The sequence below is a fragment of the Dipodomys merriami genome, unplaced genomic scaffold (assembly GCF_024711535.1).
Source record: "Dipodomys merriami isolate MVZ:Mamm:240054 unplaced genomic scaffold, mDipMer1.0.p SCAF_19, whole genome shotgun sequence".
Taxonomy (NCBI): Eukaryota; Metazoa; Chordata; class Mammalia; order Rodentia; family Heteromyidae; genus Dipodomys; species Dipodomys merriami.
Window position 1 is genome coordinate 12,814,289 of NW_027203270.1, and position 24,402 is coordinate 12,838,690.

Below are 24,402 nucleotides of genomic sequence, written 5' to 3' on the forward strand. Positions count from 1 at the left end.
TCGCCTACCCTTTCCCACCCCTCACCTCTAAGTGGGGGGATAAAAGATTCAGTGAGCTTGAAGAAATGCATTAAATATACTTTATTTAAATAACATTACACACAGTTAACTTTATGCCAACAATCCTAATGTTGAGGTAAGCAGGTACTGTAGGTAAATAAGAACTAAGCAAAACCCAACTTGCAGTCTCTTTGTTATGATGTCCATGCTGGTCTTGAACTCCTGGACTCAAGCAATACTCCTGCCTCAGCCTCTGGAGTAGCTGAAACTATAGATGTCCACTACCATGGCCAGCTATTTTCAGTTTCTTAGCTTAGAAATTCTAGCAGCCCTTGTAGCTCCTTGCAACTCCTCACCACCTCTGGGATGGACAGTAAAGTCTGTGAAGGGAAGAAAAAGCAAGCCTAAATAAAGCACAAAGCTCCCAGCCCCAGGGACACACACTAAGAGGGGTAAAAATGGAAGCCACAGAGAAGCCTGCAGTTGGGAGTCAGGCCCACTTCTCAGCACAGGTAGGGACATCTAGGGCCAGGCGCCTTCCTTTTGTTACCTCCCTCCCTATCCTTTACCTCATAAATATGCTGGACAATGTCATCTAGTTTCTTTAACTCTGTGTCAGAGCGTCGAAGGTTCTCCTCTAGGATATTCCTCTAGAAAACACATAGGTTTCATAAGTCCCATTCCCTTTTTTTTTTTTTTCTGGTCATGGGGCTTGAACTCTGGGCCTGGGTACTGGTACTCTCCCTTAGTTCTTCAGCTCAAGGCGAGTACTCTAGCACTTGAGCCACAGCACCACTTCAGGCTTTTTCTGCTTATGTGGTGCTGAGGAATCGAACCCAGAGTCTCATGCATGCAAGACAAGCACTCTACCACTGAGCCACCTTCCCAGCCCCCATAAATCCCATTCTTTTTCTTTTTGCTTATGTGGTGCTGAGGAATTGAACCCAGGGCCTCATGCATGCAAGGCAAGCACTCTACCACTGAGCCACCTTCCCAACCCCCATAAATCCCATTCTTAAAAGATCACCACAGTTTGGTAGGACAGAGACAACATGGCTAGCTTATGGTAGTAGGGAATGGGCCTAGCAGAGCATGGAAATCCTTACATGGCTCTGGTACTTGACCACAAGATTTGCTTTCTCATTTTTCATCTCCAGGAACATCAGCCTCAGCTTGTCTACCTATAGATATGTTCATATTAATAGAGGCACAGTTGGGTTCCCCCCTACACACCAGTTGCCCAGCTCCTCTGTTAACTTTGAGTCACCTCCTGTGAGAGACACACTTTCTCTTGGATCCAGTTAGTGACCATGGACTGACAGGTGGGGTCCAGCTGGCCTGCCAGGGTCTCCTGCAGCACTTTAGTCTCTGTCTCTGCATGTCGAAGTAAGCGGGTAAGCTGGGTCACCTCCTCTCTGAGGCTCTGAGGATAAGAACAGAGATATCCAATAGCCTTCTTACCACCTGTGGTAAATAAAGGAAGAGTAGGGTATCCAGTCCTCATGTTTGAGAGCTGGCTATGAAAGGCACAGAAGGAAAAGGACGGGCATCATGGGAACATACTATGAGCTCGCCACTCTTGTCTATCTGCTCTAGGATCTTCTCATTCTGCTTCTGTATCACTTCCTGGAGCTCCTTTTCATTCTGTGAGAGAAAAGGGATGGAAGAAAACATTAAGGGAGAGCTGGTTTCTTTGTAGCTCTTACCAGAAGTAGAAGAGAACTCCCCCACTCATGCTTAGCCCTGGTAGGACCACTTGTTATCATTCCAATTCTTCCTCCAGGGCCAAGTCAAACAAGGTACATCTCAATGTTGAGACCGTTCCTAACTTCTCTCCTGTTCTGCCTGGGAACACAGGCCAGCCCAGAACTGATTCCCAATATGTGAAATATCTGACCCCAGGAAGGGCAAAACTAGGGCAGTGGTTGGAAAATCCCTACCACCCAGATTCCCAGAGAGACAATGGCTCCCAGTGGACCAATAGAGCTGCCCCAGTTCTTAATCGCCCCACTTCTAGGCCCCTCCTCTACCTTGTAGCGCAAGCACAAGGCCTGGTTCAGCTTCTCTATGTCTGCTTCCTTGGCCTTCTGCTCTTCCTGATGCTGTTCTTCCTGGTCCTGAAGCCTATCCTGCAGATGATAACTAGAGGAAGGAAGAATTCTGTATCTGTCTTGTCTTCAGAGACCAGTCAAGCCTTTTGCATAAAGAACTTTCTTACTCAACCCTGAACATTAAAACTCTACCTTACTCACATTTTTTGCTGCAGAAATCCAATGGCTTCTTCTTTAGATTCTTGCAGCAGTGAACATAGGCTCTCAAGTTCAAGAAGGGTAGTGCTCATTTTTTCTAGGCTATTCTCTAGGTCAGGTGTCTCTGAAAGAGAAAGGTCTAGATAGAGGTACAGACCTTCAACCTGAAGGAAGGAAGGAAGGAAAGAAGGAAGGAAGGAAGGAGTGTATAACCATCATTTCCATAACTCTTGTGTTCCCCACCCGTAGCATTTGAATATCCAGAACATTACAGATCCCAAAAGGCAGAAATAAAATGAGCCCAAGTAGAATTCAGGTTTTTAGAGCAAAGCACTTCTCACTGCTTTTGTCTTTACTTATCATTACCAGATTTTCTAGAAATGGGGTAGGGTCCCTGGAGCCCATCCTAACCTGTAGGCTGAAGGGAAACCATAGATGCTACTCGGGTGAAAGCACTTGTGTCACTTCCAACCAGAGGTACAGGAGCTGATTCTGGCTCTAAAATGAAACAAAAAAACCAACAAACAAAAAACAAGCTCTATGAGTGAGGGACCCTGCCAGTGACCCAGTCAGAACCAAAATCAAAACTGGAGGAGACAGATGATTCTAATGGTGGACACCTTCACCAGCTGATGATATCAGGAGCAGGGTTCACAGCCTTCCCACCCCCAGATCCCAGCGTCTTAAACCTTCATCTGCCACTGCTGTCAATTTTTCTCCCTTCAAGGCACTCTCATTAGGCAGTGGGTGTTCTTGTTTGAGAACACAGTCTGTGCTCAGCAGAAGGGTCTCCAGTTTAGTCTAAAGACAAAGGAGAGAAAAAATAAATAAATTAGCTGCACTTTAAACTGATTTCCTGAGTGCCCGGGCACTCCCAGTCATTTCTTCCAAAGTCCTTTTCTACCTTCTACTTCACCCATGCATGCCAGCATGTACACTTGCTTGCTCGCTCATTTGCGCTCTCTTTCTCTCTCTCTCTCTCCCTTCCTTTCTTCCTTTTCCTTTTTGTGCCTGTACTAGGACTTGAACTCAGGGCCTGGGTATGCTCCCTTAACTTTTCACTCAAGACCAATGCTCTATCACTTGAGCCACTTTTCTGTCCAGGCTGGCTTTGAACCATGATTCTCAGATCTCAGCCTCCTGAGTAGCTAGGATTACAAGAATTAGCATCTAGCTTTTGATAGTTCTCTTCAACTCCATCAATACCTTTCCTAGAACAACTTTGTAAACTATGTCTCTCCCACTAACACGGTAATAACTTAAAAATAAACAGCCGGCTGGGGGAAGGCGAAATTAGTGGTGACATTGTCCAAAAAAACAAATGTACTCATTACCTGATTTATGAAATGGTAATCCTCTGTAAAACACCTTAATCATAACAACAATAAAATTATATTAAAAAATAAAAATAAGTAATAGCCAGGGTGCTATTCTACCAAAATTCTTATAATTTGGTCACCAGTGGCATCCTTACTTTTATTGGCAATGGATACTTTCTAGCTCTTGTTTACCTGGCCTACTTAATACTAAGGCCCATGTTGTGCTTTTAGAAACTTATTTTTTCTTTCAGGTCATGGCCACCCTTTATGGATAGGCCTTATACATTTCTGGTTATTTCTTCTCTCAGCCTTCAGCTCCTTCTTTAATCCTTGGTACCCATGGGTTCAGTATTTGGCCCTCTTTTCACTCTAATCCATTTATCCATTTCCCGGATGGCTCTGCCTCCAGAGCTCCACAAAAGCATCCACTGAAAACTTCCACATGAATGACTCTTCAATCAGCCTCTAAACTGGACTTTTTCCCAGGCTCCAGGCCCAAAGACTAACTGCCTGTGGGGGAAAAAAAAAATACCCCAGAATGTTCCACAGTTCACAGGAAACTTAGAATGTATAATACTGAGTTCACTATTTTCTCTGCCCCACTCTATCAAATATATGTCTCTACTCCTGTATTTACTGTTCTAGAGCAGAACAGTCAGCAAATTATGGCCTCTGGGTCAAGTCTGGCCTGCCAACTGTTTTTGCAAATGTGTTATTTGGAAAATAGCCATACTCACTCATTTACATACTGTGAATGGCTGTTTTCTGGTTTTTTGTTTTATTAATTCTGGAATTTGAATTCAGGGCCTCATGCTTGCTAGGTAGATATTCTACCCTGGAAGTCCTTTTTGCATTGGTTAATTTTATTTTTTAGGTGGCACTAGGATTTGGTAGGCTGGTACTCTACCACTTGAGCCATGCCTCCAGCCCTATTCTTCACTATTTTGGTGTTGGTCCTAGGGCTTGAACTCAGGGCCTGGTAGCTGTCCCTGAGTTTCTTTTGCTCAAAGCTAGCACTCTATTACTTGAGCCACTGAGCCACACTCTTCTGATTTTTTAGTAGTTTATTAGTAGTAAGAGTCTCATAGACTTTCCTGTCCAGGCTGGTTTTAAACCACAATCCTCAGATCTCAACCTCCTGATTAGTTAGGTATGAGCCACCAGTGCCCAGCTCTTCACTGGTTTTATTTTTATTTTATTTTATTTTTTTGGTCGGTCATGGGGCTTGAACTCTGGGCCTGGTGGCTGTCCCTCAGCTCTTCAGCTCAAAGTGAGCACTCTACCACTTGAGCCACAGCGCCACTTCCGGTTTTCTGGTAGTTTATTGGAGATAGGAGTCTCACTGTCTTTCCTGCCCGGGCTGGCTTTGAACTGTGATCCTCAGATCTCAGCCTTCTGAGTAGCTAGGATTACAGGCGTGCGCCACCAGCGCCTGGCTTGGTTATTTATTTTTAATTTTATTGTAAAGATGCTGTACAGAGAGGATATAGTTACATGAGTAATGAGTACATTTCTTGTCAAGAATTATTACCTCCTCCTTTGTTGTCCTCCCACTATCCATTCCCTCCCCTACCTTGCTCTCTCCCCACCCTTACCCCCCCCCCATGAAGTTGTAAAGTTCATTTCCAATATCTTACTGGTTATTTTTGAGATAGGGTTTTGTTTTCTATCCAAGCTCACATCTTAAGCTATGACCCGCCTACTTTAGACCTCCTATAGATGCTTAGATCATAGATGCTTGCCACCATGTGCAACTTCCCTCCACAGCGATGTAATTTCTTGGACTTTTCTCCCCAGACTAGTCTGGAACAGTAATCCTTTTAAATTAAACCTCCTAACTATCTTAGAACATAGGTACATGCCACCATACCCAACTATGTATTGAGAAGGCCTGGGGTTGGCCTCAAATTATAATCTTTCTGATCTCAGCCTCTCAAGTGGCTAGAAATTATAGGTGTAAGCACCCGCCTTGCAGTGGTTTTTTTTGTTTATTTGCCAGTCCTGGGGCTTGAACTCAGGGCCTGGACACTGTCCCTGAGCTTCTTTTGCTCAATGCTAGCACTCTACCACTTGAGCCACAGCACCACTTCTGGCTTTTTCTGTGTATATGGTACTGCGGAATTAAACCTAGGACTTCATACACTCTAGGCAAGCACTCTACCACTAAGCCACATTCCCAGCATCACTTTATGCCCAGATTGGCCAGGACCTCAATCCTCCTATTTGTACTTTCCTGCATAGCTGGAATTACAGTTTATTTATTTATTTATTTTGATCGTGGGGCTTGAACTCTGGCCTAGGGCACTGTCCTTGCGCTCTTCAGCTCAAGGCAAGTGCTCTACCGCTTGAGCCACAGCACCATTCCAGTTTTTTAATGGTTTATTGGAGATAAGAGTCTCACAAGCTGGGCGCTGGTGGCTCACGCCTGTAATCCTAGCTACTCAGGAGGCTGAGATCTGAGGATCGTGGTTCAAAGCCAGCCCAGGCAGGAGAGACCGTGAGACTCCTATCTCCAATAAACCACCAGAAAACCGGAAGTGGCGCTGTAGCTCAAGTGGTAGAGCGCTCGCCTTGAGCTGAAGAGCTGAGGGACAGCGCCCAGGCCCAGAGTTCAAGCCCCACGACCGACAAAAAAAAAAAAAAGAGTCTCACAGACTTTCCTGCCCAGGCTGGCTTTGAACCCCAATCCTCAGATCTCAGCCTCCTGAGTAGCTAAGATTACATGTGTGAGCCACCGGTGCCCGGCTGGAATTATAGTCTAGTACTACCATGCCTAGCTAATGTTCTTCTGTAGATGGGATGACAGGCACATGCCACCATGCCCGGTTATTGATTAAAATGTAGTCTCTGGAACTTATTGTCTAGGCTGGTGTTCAATTGAGATCCTCCAGATCTCATCCTCTAAAGTAGCTAGGATTTGCTTCTTCCCTTGGTGGATCTACCTGTATACCTACCTTAACCTATAAACTTCTAACTTGTAAGACTGTCCAAGGTCACCTGCTTTGAGAGGATATACTGAACTCTCTATGGTAGAACTGATCCTCCTTTCTCTGAATTCCCATAGTAGTCCATGACCTCCACCATGATCATATGTTAAGATAAGATGAATACTGGTGGTTCATACCTGTCATCCTAGCAATGTAGGAGGCTAAGAGCTGAGGATTGCAGTTTGAAACCAGACCAGGCAAAAATGTTCCTGAGACTCTTATCTCCAATAAACTACTTAGAAAAAGCCCGAAGTGGCGCTGTGGCTCAAGTGGTAGAGCGTTAGCTTTAAGCACCAAGACTCAGGGCTCAGGGACAGAGCCCAGACCCTGAGTTGAAGCCCCATGACCAGCCAAAAAATAAGTCAAGCTAACTTCATATCTGCCTGTATTCCTTACTAGCTACTAGCCTGAACACTGGAATTTTCTGTGCTTGGCATTCAATTAAGAACAAGGGTCAAGATCTGGGTTGTACCTTTCACTGTGGAATAAGCTAATTAACTCTATCTACTGAAAGAGAGCAACCATTTATTGTTCAGCATATACTCTAGGGAAGCAAAAGAAGCAAGGCTAAATTTATGCTTTCTTTTAAACATTGTCTAGTTGAAAAGATCAGCTCTCCAGGGAAAATTAATACAAGTGAAAAAGAAGAATAAGTATAGCCCGGTGCTGGTGGCTCATGCCTATCATCCCAGCTTTTCAAGAGGCTGAGATCTCAGGATCCCAGTTCAAAACCAGCCTGGGCAGGAAAGTCCATGAGACTCTTATCTCCAATTAACCACCAGAAAACCAGAAGTGGAGCTGTAACTCAAAGTGGTAGAGTGCTCGCGTTGAGCTGAAGAGCTCAGGGACAGCACCCAGTCCCAGAGTTCAAGCCCCACCACCACCAAAAAAAAAATAATAATAATAAAATAAAGGATAAATAAAAAGATTGGGATCTCTGGATACAAATACAAAGAGGTCATTGAGTCCATTTGACTTGGGAATATTTCAAGGGCAGGATTTTAATAGAAAAGGAAAGGAATTTTGAAAGTAGTTTGAAAATAAAAGAGAACAGCCCCCTGGAGCCAGGGATGAATGGGGATGGTATATATGGGGTGCAGTCCAATTAGGGGGAGTAAAATGAAGGCAGGATGAATTGTTGAGTGACAGGCTGAAGAGGTCCTGTAGGGAAGTAAATTCAATGAGATGAAATAAGAATATGGTTTTAGGCTGGACACTGGTGGCACATGCCTGTAATCCTAGCTACTCAGGAGGCTAAGATCTAAGAATCACAGTTCAAAGCCAGCCTGGGCAGGCTAATTATCCTAATCTAATTAACCACCAGAAAACTAGAAGTAGCACTATGGCTCAAAGCAGTAGAGCACTAGCTTTGAGCAAAAGGAACTCAGGGACAGCACCCAAGCCCATAACCATCAAAAAAGAAAGAATATGGTTTTGGGAAGACACTACATAATAAAGATACAATGGGAAGAGAAGAAAAGGAATCCTTCTTATCTTCTCCAGGATCCTACCTTCTCTTTTAATTTTGTCTGAAGGAAGATTGTCAGATTCTGTAGTTGATCAGTCAGCAGCCCTAGCCTTTGGGAAAACTGGTTTGCCTTCTCCAGAGCTTGTTCCTGTTTCTCTGCTTTGGTTCTAGTCAGGTCAGCCCTGAAACAAGAAATCAGGCAGAGAAGGTTACCGTCTCTGAAGACCTCTACCAAATTCCCCAGTCAACGAGAAAAACAAAACTGGGAGCCAGTAGTTCACTGCCTGCAATCCTAGCTACTCAGGAGGACAAGATATGAGGATCAAGGTTCAAAGCCAGCATGAACAGACAAAGCTGAAAGATTCTCAGCTCCAATTAACCAGCAAGAAACCAGAAATGGAGGTGTGGTCAGGTGCTAGCCTAGAATGAAAAAGCCAAGTGAGAACACAAGGCTCTGAGTTCAAGCCCCAGTTCTGGCACCAAGAAAAGAGGGTAGAGGGGAAAGAGCCTTAACACAGTCCTCTTGGAGACTCTGGTTTCTAGACTTGTTCTTGGGGAGAAGCACCTGTGGGGAAGCACAGACAGGCAGAAATCTTACTTTAGGTTATCTATAGTGTCCTTGAGGGTCTCACACTGCAGGCTGCGTTCCCGGAGCACTTCCAGTGTAGTTCTCAACTGACATTCTACCTGGCCCAACTCTAGGTGAGCAACTTGACTCTCTTGGTCTGCAAACTGCCAAGACGGGATAAAGAAGAAAAAACACAAGAGAGGAAGGGGAAAAAAAATGAGTCCAAGTAGAGAAGTTTAGAACTCTAAGGACCAGAGGTTTTTTCTAGTCCAGTCTCAAACTGCACCTCCATACCACCTACTCCCTAAGTCCAATTCCTTACCTCTAGGGTCTCCTTCAAGTCCTGCACTTCCTTGGCCAACACAGCCTTCTGTTGCTGCAGTTCTGCCTTTATTTGCTTTAGTGCCATCTCCTCCTTTTGCCATCTGCCAGAGACCTTAATTAAATTAGATCCCATCTGATCCCACACACTGGGTGCCTACTGCCACAATAACTTAACAGGGGGGTTGGGAAGGTAGCTCAGTGGTAGAGCGATTGCCTTGCATGCATGAGGCCCTGGGTTCAATTCCTCAGCACCACATAAGCAGAAAAAGCCAGAAGTGGTACTGTGGCTCAAGTGGTAGAGTGCTAGTCTTGAATTGAAGAGCTGAGGGACAGCACCCAGGCCCAGAATTCAGCCTCCATAACCAACAAAAAATAAATAAATACAATAAAATAAAATAACTTGACAGGAACTCACTGAGCAGCCTGCTCCTCATTGCTCTGGGTAAGTTGGTACAGCAACTCATCCTTCATGGTTAGGTCCTGGGCACAATGGGCATGCTGACTCTGCAGCTCTTTTAGCTGGCTGTCTGTGCTGGCTAGAATCTGCAGCTGTGCCTGAACATCTAGATCAACAGTATCCTTGTTACATACACCATGAAATCACTAGATCAGAAGTGCCCCCCGCCCCCCTCCCCCCTCCGGCATAATTCTGTTGTAAAGCAAATGCTCTAGAGCACTTTCCAGTTCTACTAACATTGCAAGTCTTAGTAGGTTCAACTACTTGCATACTTGTACACTCACAAACACGCACCTGTTGCTAGGCGACTGTTCTCCAACTTCAGTTGTTCTAATTGGCCTTTACATTCCTCTAAATGGATAGAGACTTGTTCCAGCTCCCTGGAAATCTAGGAAGAAAACAATTTTCTTTCTATAGTTCCTCCTTAGTCAAGAATTCCAAGACACAGTGCAACTTCTTTTTCTGGACAAGAGAGCAAACTACCTTATTCCTGGGCAGCCACAAGGCAGAAAAAAAAGCTGATCCTCAGGAAAAATAAACCAGAAGAAAAATTGCTGAAGTTAAGCTAGTGCTGAAGAGCAAAGGAAACAACTGGATTCAAGCCATATTGGGAGCCAAGGGAACTGGCTGGTATCCAAACCCAGGGTGGAAAGAAGACAAGACAGAGAATAACAGTATCACACAGTAGAAAGGCTTCTGCCAAAGGAAGAAACCAAGCCTAAGCAGTCCCACTCTTGATCTCTACCTGCTGCTTTTCCTCAATTGCAGTATCACGTTCCTGCAGGGCTTTCTGGCTCTTGGCTACCACCTTCTCTGTAAGTTGTCGAGACCGACCGAGCAAAGCTGTCCATGTCACATACTACCGGGGGAAATAAGGAGGTCAGCAGAGTACATATGAGGCAAGGCTCCTAACAGGGCTGGCAGAGAGTAAGGAAGCAGTGATGATGACCCCAAATACTCACATCTAGTTGCATGGATGTCCAGTCCTGTTGCAAGGTAGTAGTCAGACTCACCATGTGCTGAGCCAACTCCTCTTGCTCTGTATGAAGCCCTACCTACAAAGGAAGGTGGCAGCTAAGTGGAAATCTGTGGCCATCTTCCCAGTGTGTCTGCATGGACCAGTTGGGTCTGGGCCTCTTGTAGAAGGGCTCTGAATTACCAGTTGGGTCTGGGCCTCCTGGAGAAGGGCTCTGAATTCTTGCATGGATGTCAAATCCTGTTGCAGCTGGCTGATACGCTGGCTGGCATGTGCACAGAAAGCCTCCAGTATTGCCTCTGCCTGTTTAGAGAAGAGGTTGCAAGGACATTATGAGTAATGGAGGAAATGGTGCACCATCATAATCATCCAACATAATCACCCAAAACTTAAATAGCTTGGGGAGTTGTCTATTTTTTGTTTTGTTTTGTTTTTGCTGTTGTTATTGTGGTTCTAGAGAGGGAACCCAGGGCCTTTGCACATACTAAACTTGTATTTTACTACTTAGGTTATGTCTCGAGCCCTTTTTATTTTTTCAGACAAGGTCTTTTTGGCTGGGCATATAGCTCAAGTGGCAGAGCACCTGTCTAGCAAATTTGGGGGCCCGAGTTCAAACCTAGCACCACCAAGAAAAAAGAAATACATGAGATAAGGTCTTGCTATCTTTTCCTGAGCAGATTTTAAACTTTTTAAATTTATTTTTGCTTTATAGGTAGTACTGGGGTTTGAACTCAGAACCTTATTATCTTGCTTGGCATTTTAATTGAGTCTGGTGCTCTATCACTTGAGCCACAGCCCACTTTTTTGACGGCCAACTGGAGAAAAGGGTCATAGACTTTTCAGCTGGCTTAGAACCTTGATCATCAGATCTGCCTCCTGAGCAGCTAGAATTAAGATATGAGGCACCAGTACACAGTGAGATTTTTTTTTTCTTGTGTATGCAGTTCCTGGGGCTTAAACTCAGGGCCTGTGCACTGTCCCTGAGCTTTTTTGCTCAAGGCTAGCACTGTACCAGTTGAACCACAGCTCCACTTCCAGATTTTTGGTGGTTAATTAATAAGTCTCATGGACTTTCCTGCTTGGATGGGCTTTGAACCAAAACAATCAGATCTCAGCTTCCTGAGTAGTTATGATTACAGGTGTGAGCCACCAGTGTCTTGCATAGAAATTTTGAACTCCTGATCTTCCTGAGTAGTTGAGATTACAACACAAACTTGACTCCCAGTAGTTTACTTCTTCATTCCCACGCTATCCATCTATGTCTCAAGTGCACTCCTATAGGAACTTTGTTTTTGTTTTTTTTTTTTTGGTCAGTCATGGGGCTTGAACTCTGGGCCTGGGCACTGTCCCTGCGCTCTTCAGCTCAAGGTGAGCGCTCTACCACTTGAGCCACAGCACCACTTCCAGTTTTCTAGTGGTTTATTGGAGATAAGAGTCTCAAGGACTTTCCTGCTCAGGCTGGCTTTGAACCACGATCCTCAGATCTCAGCCTCCTAAGCAGCTAGGATTATAGGTGTGAGCCACTGGCACCCAGCTCCTATAGGAACTTTGAATCGGAAACCTCCCACATCACCAGAATGAACACCTGGCACCTTACCGCATCTTTTCCTTTGAGGGCTATTTCCTCTCCATTCTTTGCTTCCTCTCTTTCCGTTCTGAGGCTTTGGAACTTTGCCCTCAATTTCTTCAACATATCAAAGCAACAAGAGACCAGGGTTTCTGCACGTTGAGACTATAAGGTAAAAAGAATCAGTTACCATGTCTGGTTTCTTTTCTTGGCTTCCTGCTTCAGCAGAGGCTTCCACCTTCACCTGTATACGGCTTACCTCCTGATTCACAGTCATTCTGTCTTCTTTGTCATGCAACAGGGACAGGTGCAGCAAGGATATCAGCTCTTTGGAAGCTAGCACCCACGATTGCTGTGGAGGGCAAGATGACTAGGCTAGATCAAATGCCTCAAAGCAGGAAGCAAGGGCACTGCAGAGGAAAGCTTACCAACCCTAATGGGTTTCCTAATAAGGAAAAGAAGTTATTCATAAAGGTTCACTTACCTCCCTCTACCATGGCAGTAAATGGTAATACTCACTATGGCAGAGTATTATCATGTACTAATCACCTAAGGTTCGTTCATTCTCTCTGTCTGTCTCTCTTTCTCTCTCTCTGTCTGTCTGTCTCTCTCTCCCTCTCTGTCTTTCTTTCTTGTTGGTGCTGGTTACTGGGGTTTGTCCTAGCTATTGTCTCTGAATTTCTTTGCTCAAGGATTGTGCTCTACCCCTTGAGCCCCAGCTCCACTTCTGGCATTTGACTGTAATTGGAGGTTGAGTCTCACACACTTTTCTGCCCAGGCTGGCTTCAAACTGTGATCCTCAGATCTCAGCCTACCGAGCAGCTAGGATCCCAGGTGTGAGCCATTGGTACTCAGCTAGGATTCTCCATTTTTTATTTTTACAGGTGATTCCTATGGTAGTATAAGGTCAAACAAGACTTACCATGATGTTTCTGGCCTCCTGCAGGACCCGTCTTATCTCTTGGCTCTCCTGAAGATGTTGAGGAGTCTTAGTTACCTAGCCAAGGAAATAGGAGTTGCTTCTTTCAGGTAGACAACATATACCAGCAGTCCCTTGTTCTCTGTCCCTGCAGGGTATTATAGAAACCCTTCCTATCAGAAGAGCAAAGCTCCGAACTAGACGACACCAAGCCAGAAAGAAAAGCTGTGCCTGGCCTGCTTGGCTTATTGTTGCTGTATGGTCTCAATAACTTTTTACATAGTCTGATTTTGAATCAAGATCCTCTGGATCTCCACCTCTGGGGTGGTGTGCATACATTGTGTGTGTGTGTGTGTGTGTGTGTGTGTGTGTGTGTGTGTGTTGTGCTGGTGATCAAACACTGGGCCTAGCCAGGCACCAATGGTTCTGTGTGTGTGTGTGTGTATATGTGTGTGTGTTGTGCTGGTGATCAAACACTGGACCTAGCCACGCACCAATGGTTGTGTGTGTGTGTGTGTGTGTGTGTGTGTGTGTTCTGCTGGTGTGTGTGTGTGTGTGTGTGTGTGTGTATGTTCTGCTGGTGTGTGTGTGTGTGTGTGTGTGTGTTCTGCTGGTGATCAAACACTGGGCCTAGCCAGGCACCAATGGTTCATGCCTGTAATCCTAGCTACTCAGAAGCCTGAGATCTAAGGATTGTGGTTCAAATCCAGACTGAGCAGGAAAGTCCATGAGCCTCCTATCTCTAATTAGCCACCAAAAAAAGCTGGAAGTGGAACTGCAGCTCAAGTGGTAGAGTGCTGGCCTTGAGTGAAAAAGCTCAGGGACAGCATCTAGGCTATGAGTTTAAACCCCATGACCTACACCAAAAACAAAAAACAAAAACAAAAACAAGATCTCATGCTTGTTAGGCAAGCATTGAGCTATACTCCCATACTCCTACCCTAATGTTAACCTTCCTAAATTATTTGTTTTCTGGGTTTGTTGTTGTTGTTGGCCATGGGGCTTGAACTAAGGGGACCTGGGCACTGCCTGAGAGGTTTTGTTTTGTTTTTGTCAGTTGTGGGACCTGAACTCTGGGCCTGGGCACTGTCCCTCAGCTCTTTAGCTCAAGGCTAGCGCTCTACCACTTGAGCCACAGCTCCACTTCTGACTTTTTCTGCTTATGTGCTGCTAAGGAATTGAATCAAGGGCCTCGTACATGAGAGGTAAGCACTCTACCACTGAGCCACCTTCGCAGCCTGCCTGAGCTTTTGTGGTCAAAACTACCACTTTGAGCCACAGCTCCACTTACAGCTTTTATTGGAGATAAGAGTCTAAGAGTCTCACAGCCTTTCTTGCCCAGGCTGGCTTTGAACAATGGTCCTCAGATCTCAGCCTCCTAAGTAGCTAGGATTACATGCATGAACCACCAGCACCTGGCTCTAACCTTCCTTAATATTTAACAATTTCTTTTTTTGGGGGGGGGGCGGGGGGGTCCAGTCATGGGGCCTGAACTCTGGGCCTGGGCGCTGTCCCTCAGCTCTTCAGCTTAAGGCTAGCGCTCTACCACTTGAGCCACAACACCACTTCCGGCTTTTTTCATTTTACTCATATGGTGCTGAGGAATCGAACCCAGGGCCTCATGCATGCAAGGTAAGCGCTCTACCACTGAGCCATCTTCCTAGCCCCTTAACAATAATTTCTGTTTTCATAAATTGTCAATTATCTAAGAGCAGATAAAAATCTTAGTATGGATCCCAGCCTGGCCCCTGTGCAAGGATGCGTAAATTCATGAAGTATTCCATGTTTATTAAAAAAAAAAAAAGAAGTCTTAGTATGAAGACGGGTTTGGTGCCATATGCCTATAATCCCAGCACTCGGAAGGATGGCTAATGCAGGATGATCACCAGGAGGAGGCGAGCCTGGGTTACATGTCGAAACCCTGTTTCAAAAAACAAAAAAGCTACTTGGGAGTCATAAATAGGGGAATCAGGGTTCAAGGCCAGCCCAGACAAAAAGGTTGAGAGACTCTATCTTAACCAATAGCTAAGTAGAGTGGTATATACCTGTTTTCCCCAGTGAAATGAGAAACTCAAGTAAGAGGATTACAGCCTAGGCTGGCCAAGACATAAAGCAAGACCCTACCTCAAAAATAATCAATGAGGAAGTGGCGCTGTGGCTCAACCCGTAGAGCACTCACCTTGACCTGAAGAGGGCAGGGACAATGCCCAAGCCCAGAGTTCAAGCCCCATGACCGACCAAAAAAAAAATAGCAATACAAAAATAATCAATGAAAAAAGAAAAAAGACTGGAACCATGGCTTAAATGGCTCCTACTTATCAAGCATGTATTGGCAAAACAAATTTTTGTTTTTTTAAATAAGAGAAAAGCAGGAGTCATTACTGTTGAAAGACAGCCATTGTCTCTCTGGAATGGCAATGCTGAGTCACTAGGCTGTGACAGTGTTGACTGAAGGTGGCAGTTACTCCATCCTCAGATCTTAAGAGTTCATACCTCCCTTCCCCCAGCAAAGCACTGGTCATTATCTACTGCATCGTGCAGAAAGGCACGGAGTATTCCATGCGCCCTGGACAGGGCACGCACATTGCTCAGAGCTGGGCAGTCAGGCAGGTGATGAGATTAATGTGATGGAGGTAGCCAAGCGGCAAGGACACGCATGGTGAAGGGAAATGGCTGAAGGAGATGTCATTTCCCATGCTCTGGTTCTGCTTCAGCAGCCTCCAAAAGGACCTGGCAAGCTTCAGGGGAAAAGGATAGAAGGCAGATTCAGGAGTGGGAAATGAGGTCAAGGACAAGAGGAAACGATACCAAAATAACCCAAGAGAAACTCAGCAGCTAGAAGAATGAGGAGCCCATTGTTTCCAAGATTTGGGCAAAAGAAAAAGTCATTACTTTGAGGGTATTTTCAACCCAAATGAGATCTATGGCCATTTCTTAGCAATAACCACTTACTATTTCTACAGCCACAATGCTAACTGACACTCTCAATTCTTTCCCCTGACACCATTCCATTCCTTCGCAATCTCGTGTTGTCTCAGTTACAGTCCTCCAGAACAGTGGTCTTAAAACTGGCTTCCTGGGGCTGGGAAGGTGGCTCAGTGGTAGAGTGCTTGCCTTGCATGCATGAGGCCCTGGGTTCGATTCCTCAGCACCACATATGCAGAAAAAGCCAGAAGTGGCGCTGTGGCTCAAGTGGTAGAGTATTAGACTTGAGCTGAAGAGCGCAAGGACAGCACCCAAGCCCAGAGTTCAAGCCCCATGACCGACAAAAAAAAAACAAAAAACTGGCTTCCCCATGGGAGGGGAAAATGGCTCAGTGGTAGAGTGCTTGCCTAGCATGTATGAAGCCCTGGGTTCGATTCCTCAGTACCACATAAGCAGAAAAGACTGGAAGTGGTGCTGGGGCTCAAGTAGTAGAGTGCTAGCCTGAGCAAAAGAAGCTCAGGGACAATGCCCAGGTCCTGAGTTCAAGCCCTAGTACTGGCAAAAAAAAAAAAAAAAAAGCCAATGATGTATTATATAATCATTAATTGTTTGCCTTCTCAAAATGTGCACAAGGGGCTGGGAAGGTGGCTCAGTGGTAGAGTGCTTGCCTTGCATGCCTGAGGCCCTGGGTTTGATTCCTCAGCACCACATAAGCAAAAAGAAAAAAGCCAGAAGTGGCGCTGTGGCTCAAGTGGTAGAGCGCTAGCCTTGAGCTGAAGAGCTGAGGGACAGCGCCCAGGCCCAGAGTTCAGGCCCCACGACCGGACCCAAAAAAAAAAAAATCAAAATGTGCACAAATATTTTGTAGTTTTTTCTTTGTGTGTGTGTGTGTGTGTGTGTGTGTGTGTGTGTGTGTGTGTGTGTGTGTGTGTGTGTGTGTGTGTGTGTGTGTGTGTGTGTGTGTGTGTGTGTGTGTGTGTGTGTGTGTGTGTGTGTGTTTGTCAGTACTGAGATTTGAACTGAGGGTCTCTCACTCTCAGCTTTTTTACTCATTCCTGGCACTCTACCACTTAAACCACACCTCCAGCTCAGCTTTTTACTGATTATTTTGTAGATGGAGTCTTGCAGACTTTTCTATCCAGGCTTGCTTTGAGTCACAATCCTCCAGATCTCATCCTCTTGAGTATCTAGAATTACAGGTGCAAGCTACCTGCCCTTTGATTGCTATTTAAAATTTGTGATAGGAAATATGTTCTTCTTCCAAAAAGTGAACAAAGGCAATTGAGAATGAGGAAGTAGGAAAGAAAAATGTTAGTAAAGTATACATTTGTGGGGTTGGGGATTTCCCTCAGTAAAAAAGTACTTGTCTAGCAAATGTAAGGCCCTGAGTTTGGTCCTCAGCTCTGGGAAAAAAAAAAAAGAATACATTCATTTTACCTGGCATTTGTAATTCATGAATATTATCCTAGCTACTGGGGAAGCTGAGAGCTGAGGATGCCGGTTTAGAGCCAGCCTAGTAGACAAATTGGAAAAACTCTTATCTCCAAGTACTCAGCAAAAACCTGGATAGTGGCTCATGCCTGTAATCCTAGCTATTCAGGAGGCCAAGACAGGAAAGTCCAGGAAACTCTTATCTCCAATTAATTAGCAAAACATCAGAAGAGTACCTGTAGCTCAAGTGGTAGGGAGCTAGGTATGTATGTATGTATGTATGTATGTATGTATGTATGTATGTATGTATGTATTTATTGCCAGTCCTGGAGCAGGGCCTGAGTCCTGTCCCTTAGACTCTCTGTGCTCAAGACTAACACTTGAAACCAAGCCACAGCGCCACTTCCAGCCTTTTCTATTTATGTGGTACTAAGGAATCAAACCCAAGGCTTCATGCATGCTAACTTTGAGAGAAAAAAAAAAGGACAGTACCTAAGTCCTGAGTTCAAGCCCTATTATAAGCGCAAGTGCGCACACGCACGGACACACACACACACACACACACACACACACACACACACTCTCTCTCTCTCTCTCTCTCTCTCTCTCTCTCTCTCTCTCTCTCTCTCTCTCTCAAAACTGGATATAAAGACCCTGAATTCAAATCCCAGTCTGGACACAAAAGGAAAAAAAAAAAAAAAAGGATTGGGGATGGGGGGAGGTGCTAGGAATTTGTCTTAGTGGTAGAGTGCTTACCTAGCATGCATGAAGTCCTGGGTTTAATTCCTCAGTACTACATAAACAGAAAAACCCAGAAGTGGTGCTATGGCTCAAGTGGTAGAGTGCCTGCCATGAACAAGCAAACTGATAGAGCACAAGGCCCCTAAATTCAAACCCTGGTACTGGCATGAAGGAAACAAAATACATTTGGAAGATGAAGGCTTAGAGACCGGTTCCTTTAAAACTTTCATAATTGCACTCCCTTAAGGAGTCAAGGGTAAGGGCTGGGAAGGTGGCTCAGTGGTAGAGTGCTTGCCTTGCATGCATGAGGCCCTGGGTTCGATTTCTCAGCACCACATAGGCAGAAAAAGCCAGAAGTGGCACTGTGGCTCAAATGGTAGAGTGCTATCCTTGAGCTGAAGAGCTGAGGGACAGCGTCCAGGCCCAGAGTTCAGGCCCCACAACGGACCAAAAAAAAAAAAAGAGAGAGTCAAGGGTATATCAAGACTTTTTAAACATTTTTCCAGACCCTCAGCCTTTACAAATATTCTAAGAATGAAGGAGTCCCCTTTGCCCCTGGCGGTTTATCAACATAAATCAGAGAGAGGGGCCGCTGGGGTCATCTAAGCTTTGGAAGATAGCTACTTACCCTAATAGGACTTGTATTAGTATCAGTCTGGGTGCAACTGTCCCTGGCTTCTGGGTGAGAGACAATCAGGTGACTCTTCCAAGCCTGCAGCTGGCGGGAGAGAATTTCCAGAAGGGCAAGAGAACTCAGTAGGTTATTTTCCAAGTCAGGTCGAGACAAAGTAGTGAGATCTGGAGGACAATGACTGCAACAAGAGAAAAACATGAGGGGAGGAGGGAGTGGAGGGGGATGCAAAGGGACGGGAACGGATCCCAAGATATTGAGGCCCCTGAGTCACAAGGAGTCACTTACCCCCACAGGAAGCACCCTGTCTCTGAAGTACTGGTGCCCTTAGTGCCTTCTGTGTGACATTCATGTACGTGCTTTTCCTGTGGTGCTGGAGGAGTAAACCAGGTTCCCACAGAGCAAGTAGAGAGAGGGGTATTGCTAATGGCAGCATCCTGAAGCACAGGGGGAAGAGACAAGCTTTGGCGGAGATTTTCTAACATGACAGAGGTATTTACACCTTTTTCTAGCCAAGCCAATGGGGACATCCAAGTTTCTGAATCACAGCCAAGAAGCCTTCCAGTACCTTCTACCATTGGACTTGGACCTGCCTGGGATTCCACTTCTACTAGATTTGGTGTCAGGCATGAGGATGGAACATCTTCCACATCTGGGATTAGTGCATGGTCTCCCAGTCCAACCTCTTCATGAAGGATAGAAAAGCTTATTTCTCTTTCCTCTGTAACTCCGTGTTCTACCATTTCCTCCCCTGGCTCCTCATGATTGACAGGGAAATCTGCTGCCCAGGCACCGGAAGGGGTAAACCCTAGCCTGGAGGAAGGTGTAGTACTTTCAGAAAGCACTAAGTCCTCAGTCACAATCTCAGTCCTCTCATCCTTCAGGCTTTCTTTGGAGTAGCATATTTGCTGCTCAGAACAGGATTGCACTGGATGTCCCAGGAGATAGGATGATGAATCCTGCCATGGAGGTTCTTCAGGCATAGTCCCAACAATGTCTAACAAGCTCTCCTCCATACAGAGTGCCACCTCCTCACTCACCAGGTCTCCTAGCTCCAAAAGTTCATGTTGAGAGCTGCTGTTTGTCTCTGCTATGGTATCTGAATGGGCCTCAAGTATCACGTCTTGCTTCTGCCCTACTGGAGAGGGCGTAAGAACAATGGTCTTAACCACATCTGCTGGATTTACTGTTTCCTCAGGTATTTTGGAAGTAGAGTTGGTTTGAGGCATTGGCTTTACAGGCTGCTCATCTGATTCATGCTGACCAACTTCTAGCCTCTTTGAGGGATGACGGAACTGTTCTGAAGGGAAATTTGTTCTCTTGGCATTGATAAAATCCATTGGAGATGAGTCGTTGCCTTCCTGCCAAAGGAGACAAAAGTAGTTGATTAAGACAGGCAGTTAATGGGCTGGGAATGTGGCTTAGTGGTAGAGTGCTTGCCTAGCATGTATGAATCCCTGGGTTCGATCCCTCAGTACCACAAAGCCAGAAGAAGTGGTGCTGTGGCTCAACTGGTAGAGTGCAAGCCTTGAGCAAAGAAGTGCAGGGACAGTGCTCAGGCCTTGAGTTCAAGCTTCAGGACTGGCAAAAAAAAAAAAGACAAGCAGTTCAGTTCCCAACATACAATTGTGGGTCCAAGACATTCAAAAACAGGAAAGAAAACTAGGCAGTGCTATACTGGGAGCTGAGATCTAAGGATCTTGACTCAAAGGCAGCATACACAGACAAATCTGCCGGATTATCTCCAATTAACAAGCAAAAGACTAGAAGTGAAGATAGGTCTCAGGTACTAGAGGGCCAGACAGGAACAAAAAGCCAAGCAACAGGGCGAGGCCCCAGTACCAAGGGTAGGAGTGAGGAATAGGGTAGAAGAACAAGGAAAAAGTTCACTAGCTCTGCTTGGATGAGAACTTTATTAATAATTATTGCTTATTACACAGAACCAACAGTAGGGAAAGAAAAGGCTAGGAAGCCATTTTGGATCCTTTTAAGTGAACCAGTTCTACAGTAAAAACAGCTCAGAAGATTTATTCATGTCATGAGGAGAAGACATGGGGTGCTTGAGTGTGATTTTGCTCTTCTTCTTTTTTTTTCTTTTTTGTCAGTTGTGGGGCCTGAACTCTGGGCCTGGGCACTGTCCCTCAGCTCTTCAGCTCAAGGCTATCACTCTGCAACTTGAGCCACAGTGCCACTTCCGGCTTTTTCTGTTTATGTGGTACTGAGGAATTGAACCCAGGGCCTCATGCATGCAAGGCAAGCACTCTACCACTGAGCCACCTTCCCAGCCCGATTTTGCTCTTCTTAACTCCACCTAACCTTGAAGGGAACAAGTAGGAAGGGGTTCACAGGATGTGAGTGATTCTCAAGAGCTGTGAGAATCTAGAGATAGTACAGACATTAATAGCTAAAATTAATGAAATATAGCTGGGGTATAGCTCAGTGTCAAAGCAATTGCCCAACATGCAGGAGGCCTCAGGTTCCATTCCCAATACAAAAAAAAAAAGTGGTCAAAAAAGAAATATTAATATATTCCTAGCTCCTGAGGAGGCTGAGATCTGAGGATTGAGGTTCAAAGCCAATCCTGGCAGGAAAGTCCATGAGACTCTTATCTCCCATTACAACCATTGAGCTGAAGAGCTGAGGGACAGTGCCCAGGCCCAGAGTTCAGGCCCCACAACCGGCAAAAAAAAAAGCTGCAAGTAATGACAGAGTGCCAGCCTTGAGCAAAAAAGCTCAGGGACAGTGCCCAGGCACTAAGTACTGGCAACAAAAACAAACAAAAAAAGAGAATCTTCATATTTCAGAACTAATAATTGTAAGTGATCATCAAATTTGACCATGAGCTTTTTATTTATTTATTTTTTTTTATTTTTTTGCCAGTTCTGGGGCTTAAACTCAGGGACTGGGCACTGTCCCTGAGCTTCTTTTTGCTCGAGGCTAGCACTCTACCACTTGAACCACAGCACCACTTCTGGCTTTTTCTGTTTATGTGGTGCTGAGGAATTGAACCCAGGGCTTCATGCATGCTAGGCAAGCACTTGACCACTAAAGCACATTCCCAGCCCCCATAAGCTTTTAGAAGACAGAGCAAACACCATACTTTCTTATTAGAAAGAGAAAAGAATAGCAATTTTCTCAGGTAGTTAGTTTCTACAAAATGTCCTGAGGAACATCATAGACAAGTCATCATTGACAAGTTAACTTTTGGGGTTTTTATTTTGTTTTGGTGACTATCCTAGGGCTTGGATTCAGGGTCTGCGCACTGCCCTTGAGCCTTTTTGCTCAAAACTTGTGCTCACCACTTGAGCCACAGCTCCACTTTCAGTTTTTGGTGGTTAATTGGAAATAAAAGCTTATGGACTTTCCAGCCTAGACTGGCTTTGAACTGCCATTCTCAGATCTCCTGACTAGCTATATTACAAGCATTAGCCACTGACAGTCAGATTGGCAAGTTTGTTTTTTGTTTTTTTTTTTGGTCTGGTCGTGGGGCCTGAACTCTGGGCCTGGGCGCTGTCCCTGAGCTCTTCAGCTCAAGGCTAGCGCTCTACCACTTTGAGCCACAATGCCACTTCCGGCTTTTTTCTTATGTGGTGCTGAGGAATCGAACCCAGGGCCTCAGGCATGCAAGACAAGCACTCTACCACTGAGCCACCTTCCCAGCCCAGATTGACAAGTTTTTGAAGTAACTGAAAAGCAGTTTGTACATGGCTGCTTCTCTCAAAACCTAAGACAAAAGTGGAATTCAGTAAGGGAAATTACAGAAGGAAATAGTTTTAAACTAAGGTGAGCCAAGCAGCCTGCATTCCAGTGGTATAATTGATCCCAGGAGAGTTTTAACTACTCCATGAAGTGAATGGATATTGACTTACTGTTGTAGTAGATAGACCTCCTCATAAATGAGCGCACATTTGAGGAAGACCACTAGTAGGGTGCAAATATTTCCCAGTAGTTTGGAAAAGGTCCAACCAGGGGAAGAGATTTTTAAAAAAAAAAAAAGGTCTAATAGCTAAACAGAGGTTCCGATTGTCAGTGGATTTTCTTTAACCACCCTAGGGCAGCTCTCTGTTGGCCTGAATAGCTGTAAATGGATGTCACTGATGTAGAAGACTTCATTACCACTCTTAATTATATTCCAAACCTGGCCTTCTGTTCCTCTGAGCTCTAACCTGGGCAAACAGCCCAGTAGAGAAGCTGTCCAGACGAATCTCACCTGCAACCCCAGCTTTCTCAGTGACGGGGTGAGCGAGGAGCACATAGGCGGTCCTTCTCTTGAGGTGGTGAGCGCACCAGGCTGCAGGATAATTTCTCGGAGAGGAGTTCTCATCGCTGGCTTTCCCTGAGAAAGTGAGAAGAGAGAGAAAGTGAGAAAGCCTGAGCTCCAGCAGCCTGCCCTTCCTCGTTTCCCAAGAAATCCGTAAGGTGATAAAGCAAGGCCAGATTCACATCCCAATCCCGCCGCAGCTGCAAAGTGAACAAAAGACTGCACCCTTCCCCAGCCCCCAGCCGCAGGTTCTGCCCAGCTGGCCAGGCCCCGGGGCACCACCAGCGTCCTGTCTTAGTAGCCCCAACTCGTGCTTATCTTGCAAGAGCTCTTCCACTCACCGGCTGGGGCGAAGGCGACAGGCCTAGGCTGAGTGTTTTCACCCGCCACATCTTCCACACAGAAAGCAAAGCGATCACTTCACAGACCAAATCAGCTTCGCCATGCTCACCCGCCGTCTTTATTTGAACCTGTTCCGCACTCCCGGATTGGCTGCGGAGCCGCGCTGCGTCCGCTCAGCGAGTCCGCTGGGACTCCGCCCCTGAGATGGGAGGAACCACATCTGGCCACGCCCCCTGGCTTTTCCGCTGTTGGCGCCGGATCCTCAGCCTCATTCCTCACTACCGAGCCGCGTACCGACGCCGCCCGGCGTGCCCCGCCTTGTGTTCTCACAACACAGACACCACCACAGGTAGCTGGAAAGTCGAGTCTATCCCTCCCCAGCTTCCCGGGGACCAGCCTCACTCACTCCCTTTTAAAGTTGTCTCAGAAGTTGCCTGGCCTCTGGCTTCCCATCATTACATCCGTGGAGTTGGTGTTTTTGTTGTGGTTGCTGCTGATTTTAATTCAGGGCCTAGCCTCCATCCCGTTAGCGTTTTCGCTCAGGAGTGGCACTCTGCCACTGGAGCCACAGCTCTGCAACCTGCTTTTTCTTTTTCTTTTCTGGTTTATTAGAGATAAGGGTCTCACAGACCCTTCCTGCCAGGGCTGTCTCCAAACCTCCATCCTTGGATCTCAGCTTCCTGAAGAACTAGGATTACAGGTGTTCATGGGCACCCATCACAAGAGGAGCTACATAGGCATGATCAGTCCACACATCAAACCCTTGTCCATGGAATAAAAGCTAATATGTACTGTACCTTTGTTGTGTATATAGTGTTATTTCCAAGGGCTTTATGTATACTAATTCATCTAATCCTTGGAAGAAACTATGAAGTTGGGCTAGAGGCAAGTCTCCAGTGGTACAGTGCCTGCTTAGCAAGAGAAGCTCTGAGTTCAGACAGATATACTTACAAATATATATATATATATATGGTATACATATTCATCTTTATGTGTATCTGTCTACTATAAGTGAAGATGAATTGAGTCAAAGAATGTAATCTGCCCAACATCCTACATAAATGACAAACTTCCAACCCACACTACCAACTACCGCCTAAGTTCTAGTTTCTCAAATTCCATCCCCTGTAGGGAGGATTCTGTTTATTGAAGCTTCCCCCCACCCCCCCACCCCCGCTTTTTTTTTTTTTTGTCAGTTACAAGGCTTGAACTCAGGGGCTGGGCACTGTCTCTAAGC

At 45.6% G+C, this 24,402-nt stretch overlaps 1 protein-coding gene across 1 annotated transcript; it reads right to left on the minus strand.

The window, feature by feature from the left end:
• Positions 1 to 66: 66 nt before the first annotated feature.
• Spag5 (sperm associated antigen 5) lies at positions 67 to 23,327 on the minus strand. The gene is made up of 24 exons (XM_070027299.1): positions 23,165 to 23,327; positions 22,773 to 22,898; positions 18,851 to 19,923; positions 18,560 to 18,743; positions 12,838 to 12,912; positions 12,175 to 12,267; positions 11,946 to 12,080; positions 10,532 to 10,651; positions 10,335 to 10,427; positions 10,118 to 10,231; positions 9,667 to 9,760; positions 9,331 to 9,478; positions 8,914 to 9,016; positions 8,622 to 8,755; positions 8,067 to 8,205; positions 2,939 to 3,050; positions 2,661 to 2,747; positions 2,253 to 2,373; positions 2,031 to 2,142; positions 1,564 to 1,644; positions 1,268 to 1,423; positions 1,107 to 1,181; positions 570 to 650; positions 67 to 380 (listed from the first exon to the last, which is right to left on the minus strand). The coding sequence occupies exons 1-24, from the start codon at positions 23,213 to 23,215 to the stop codon at positions 309 to 311; spliced, it is 3,579 nt and encodes a 1,192-aa protein (XP_069883400.1). The 5' UTR covers positions 23,216 to 23,327; the 3' UTR covers positions 67 to 308.
• Between the last annotated feature and the right edge of the window lie 1,075 nt (positions 23,328 to 24,402).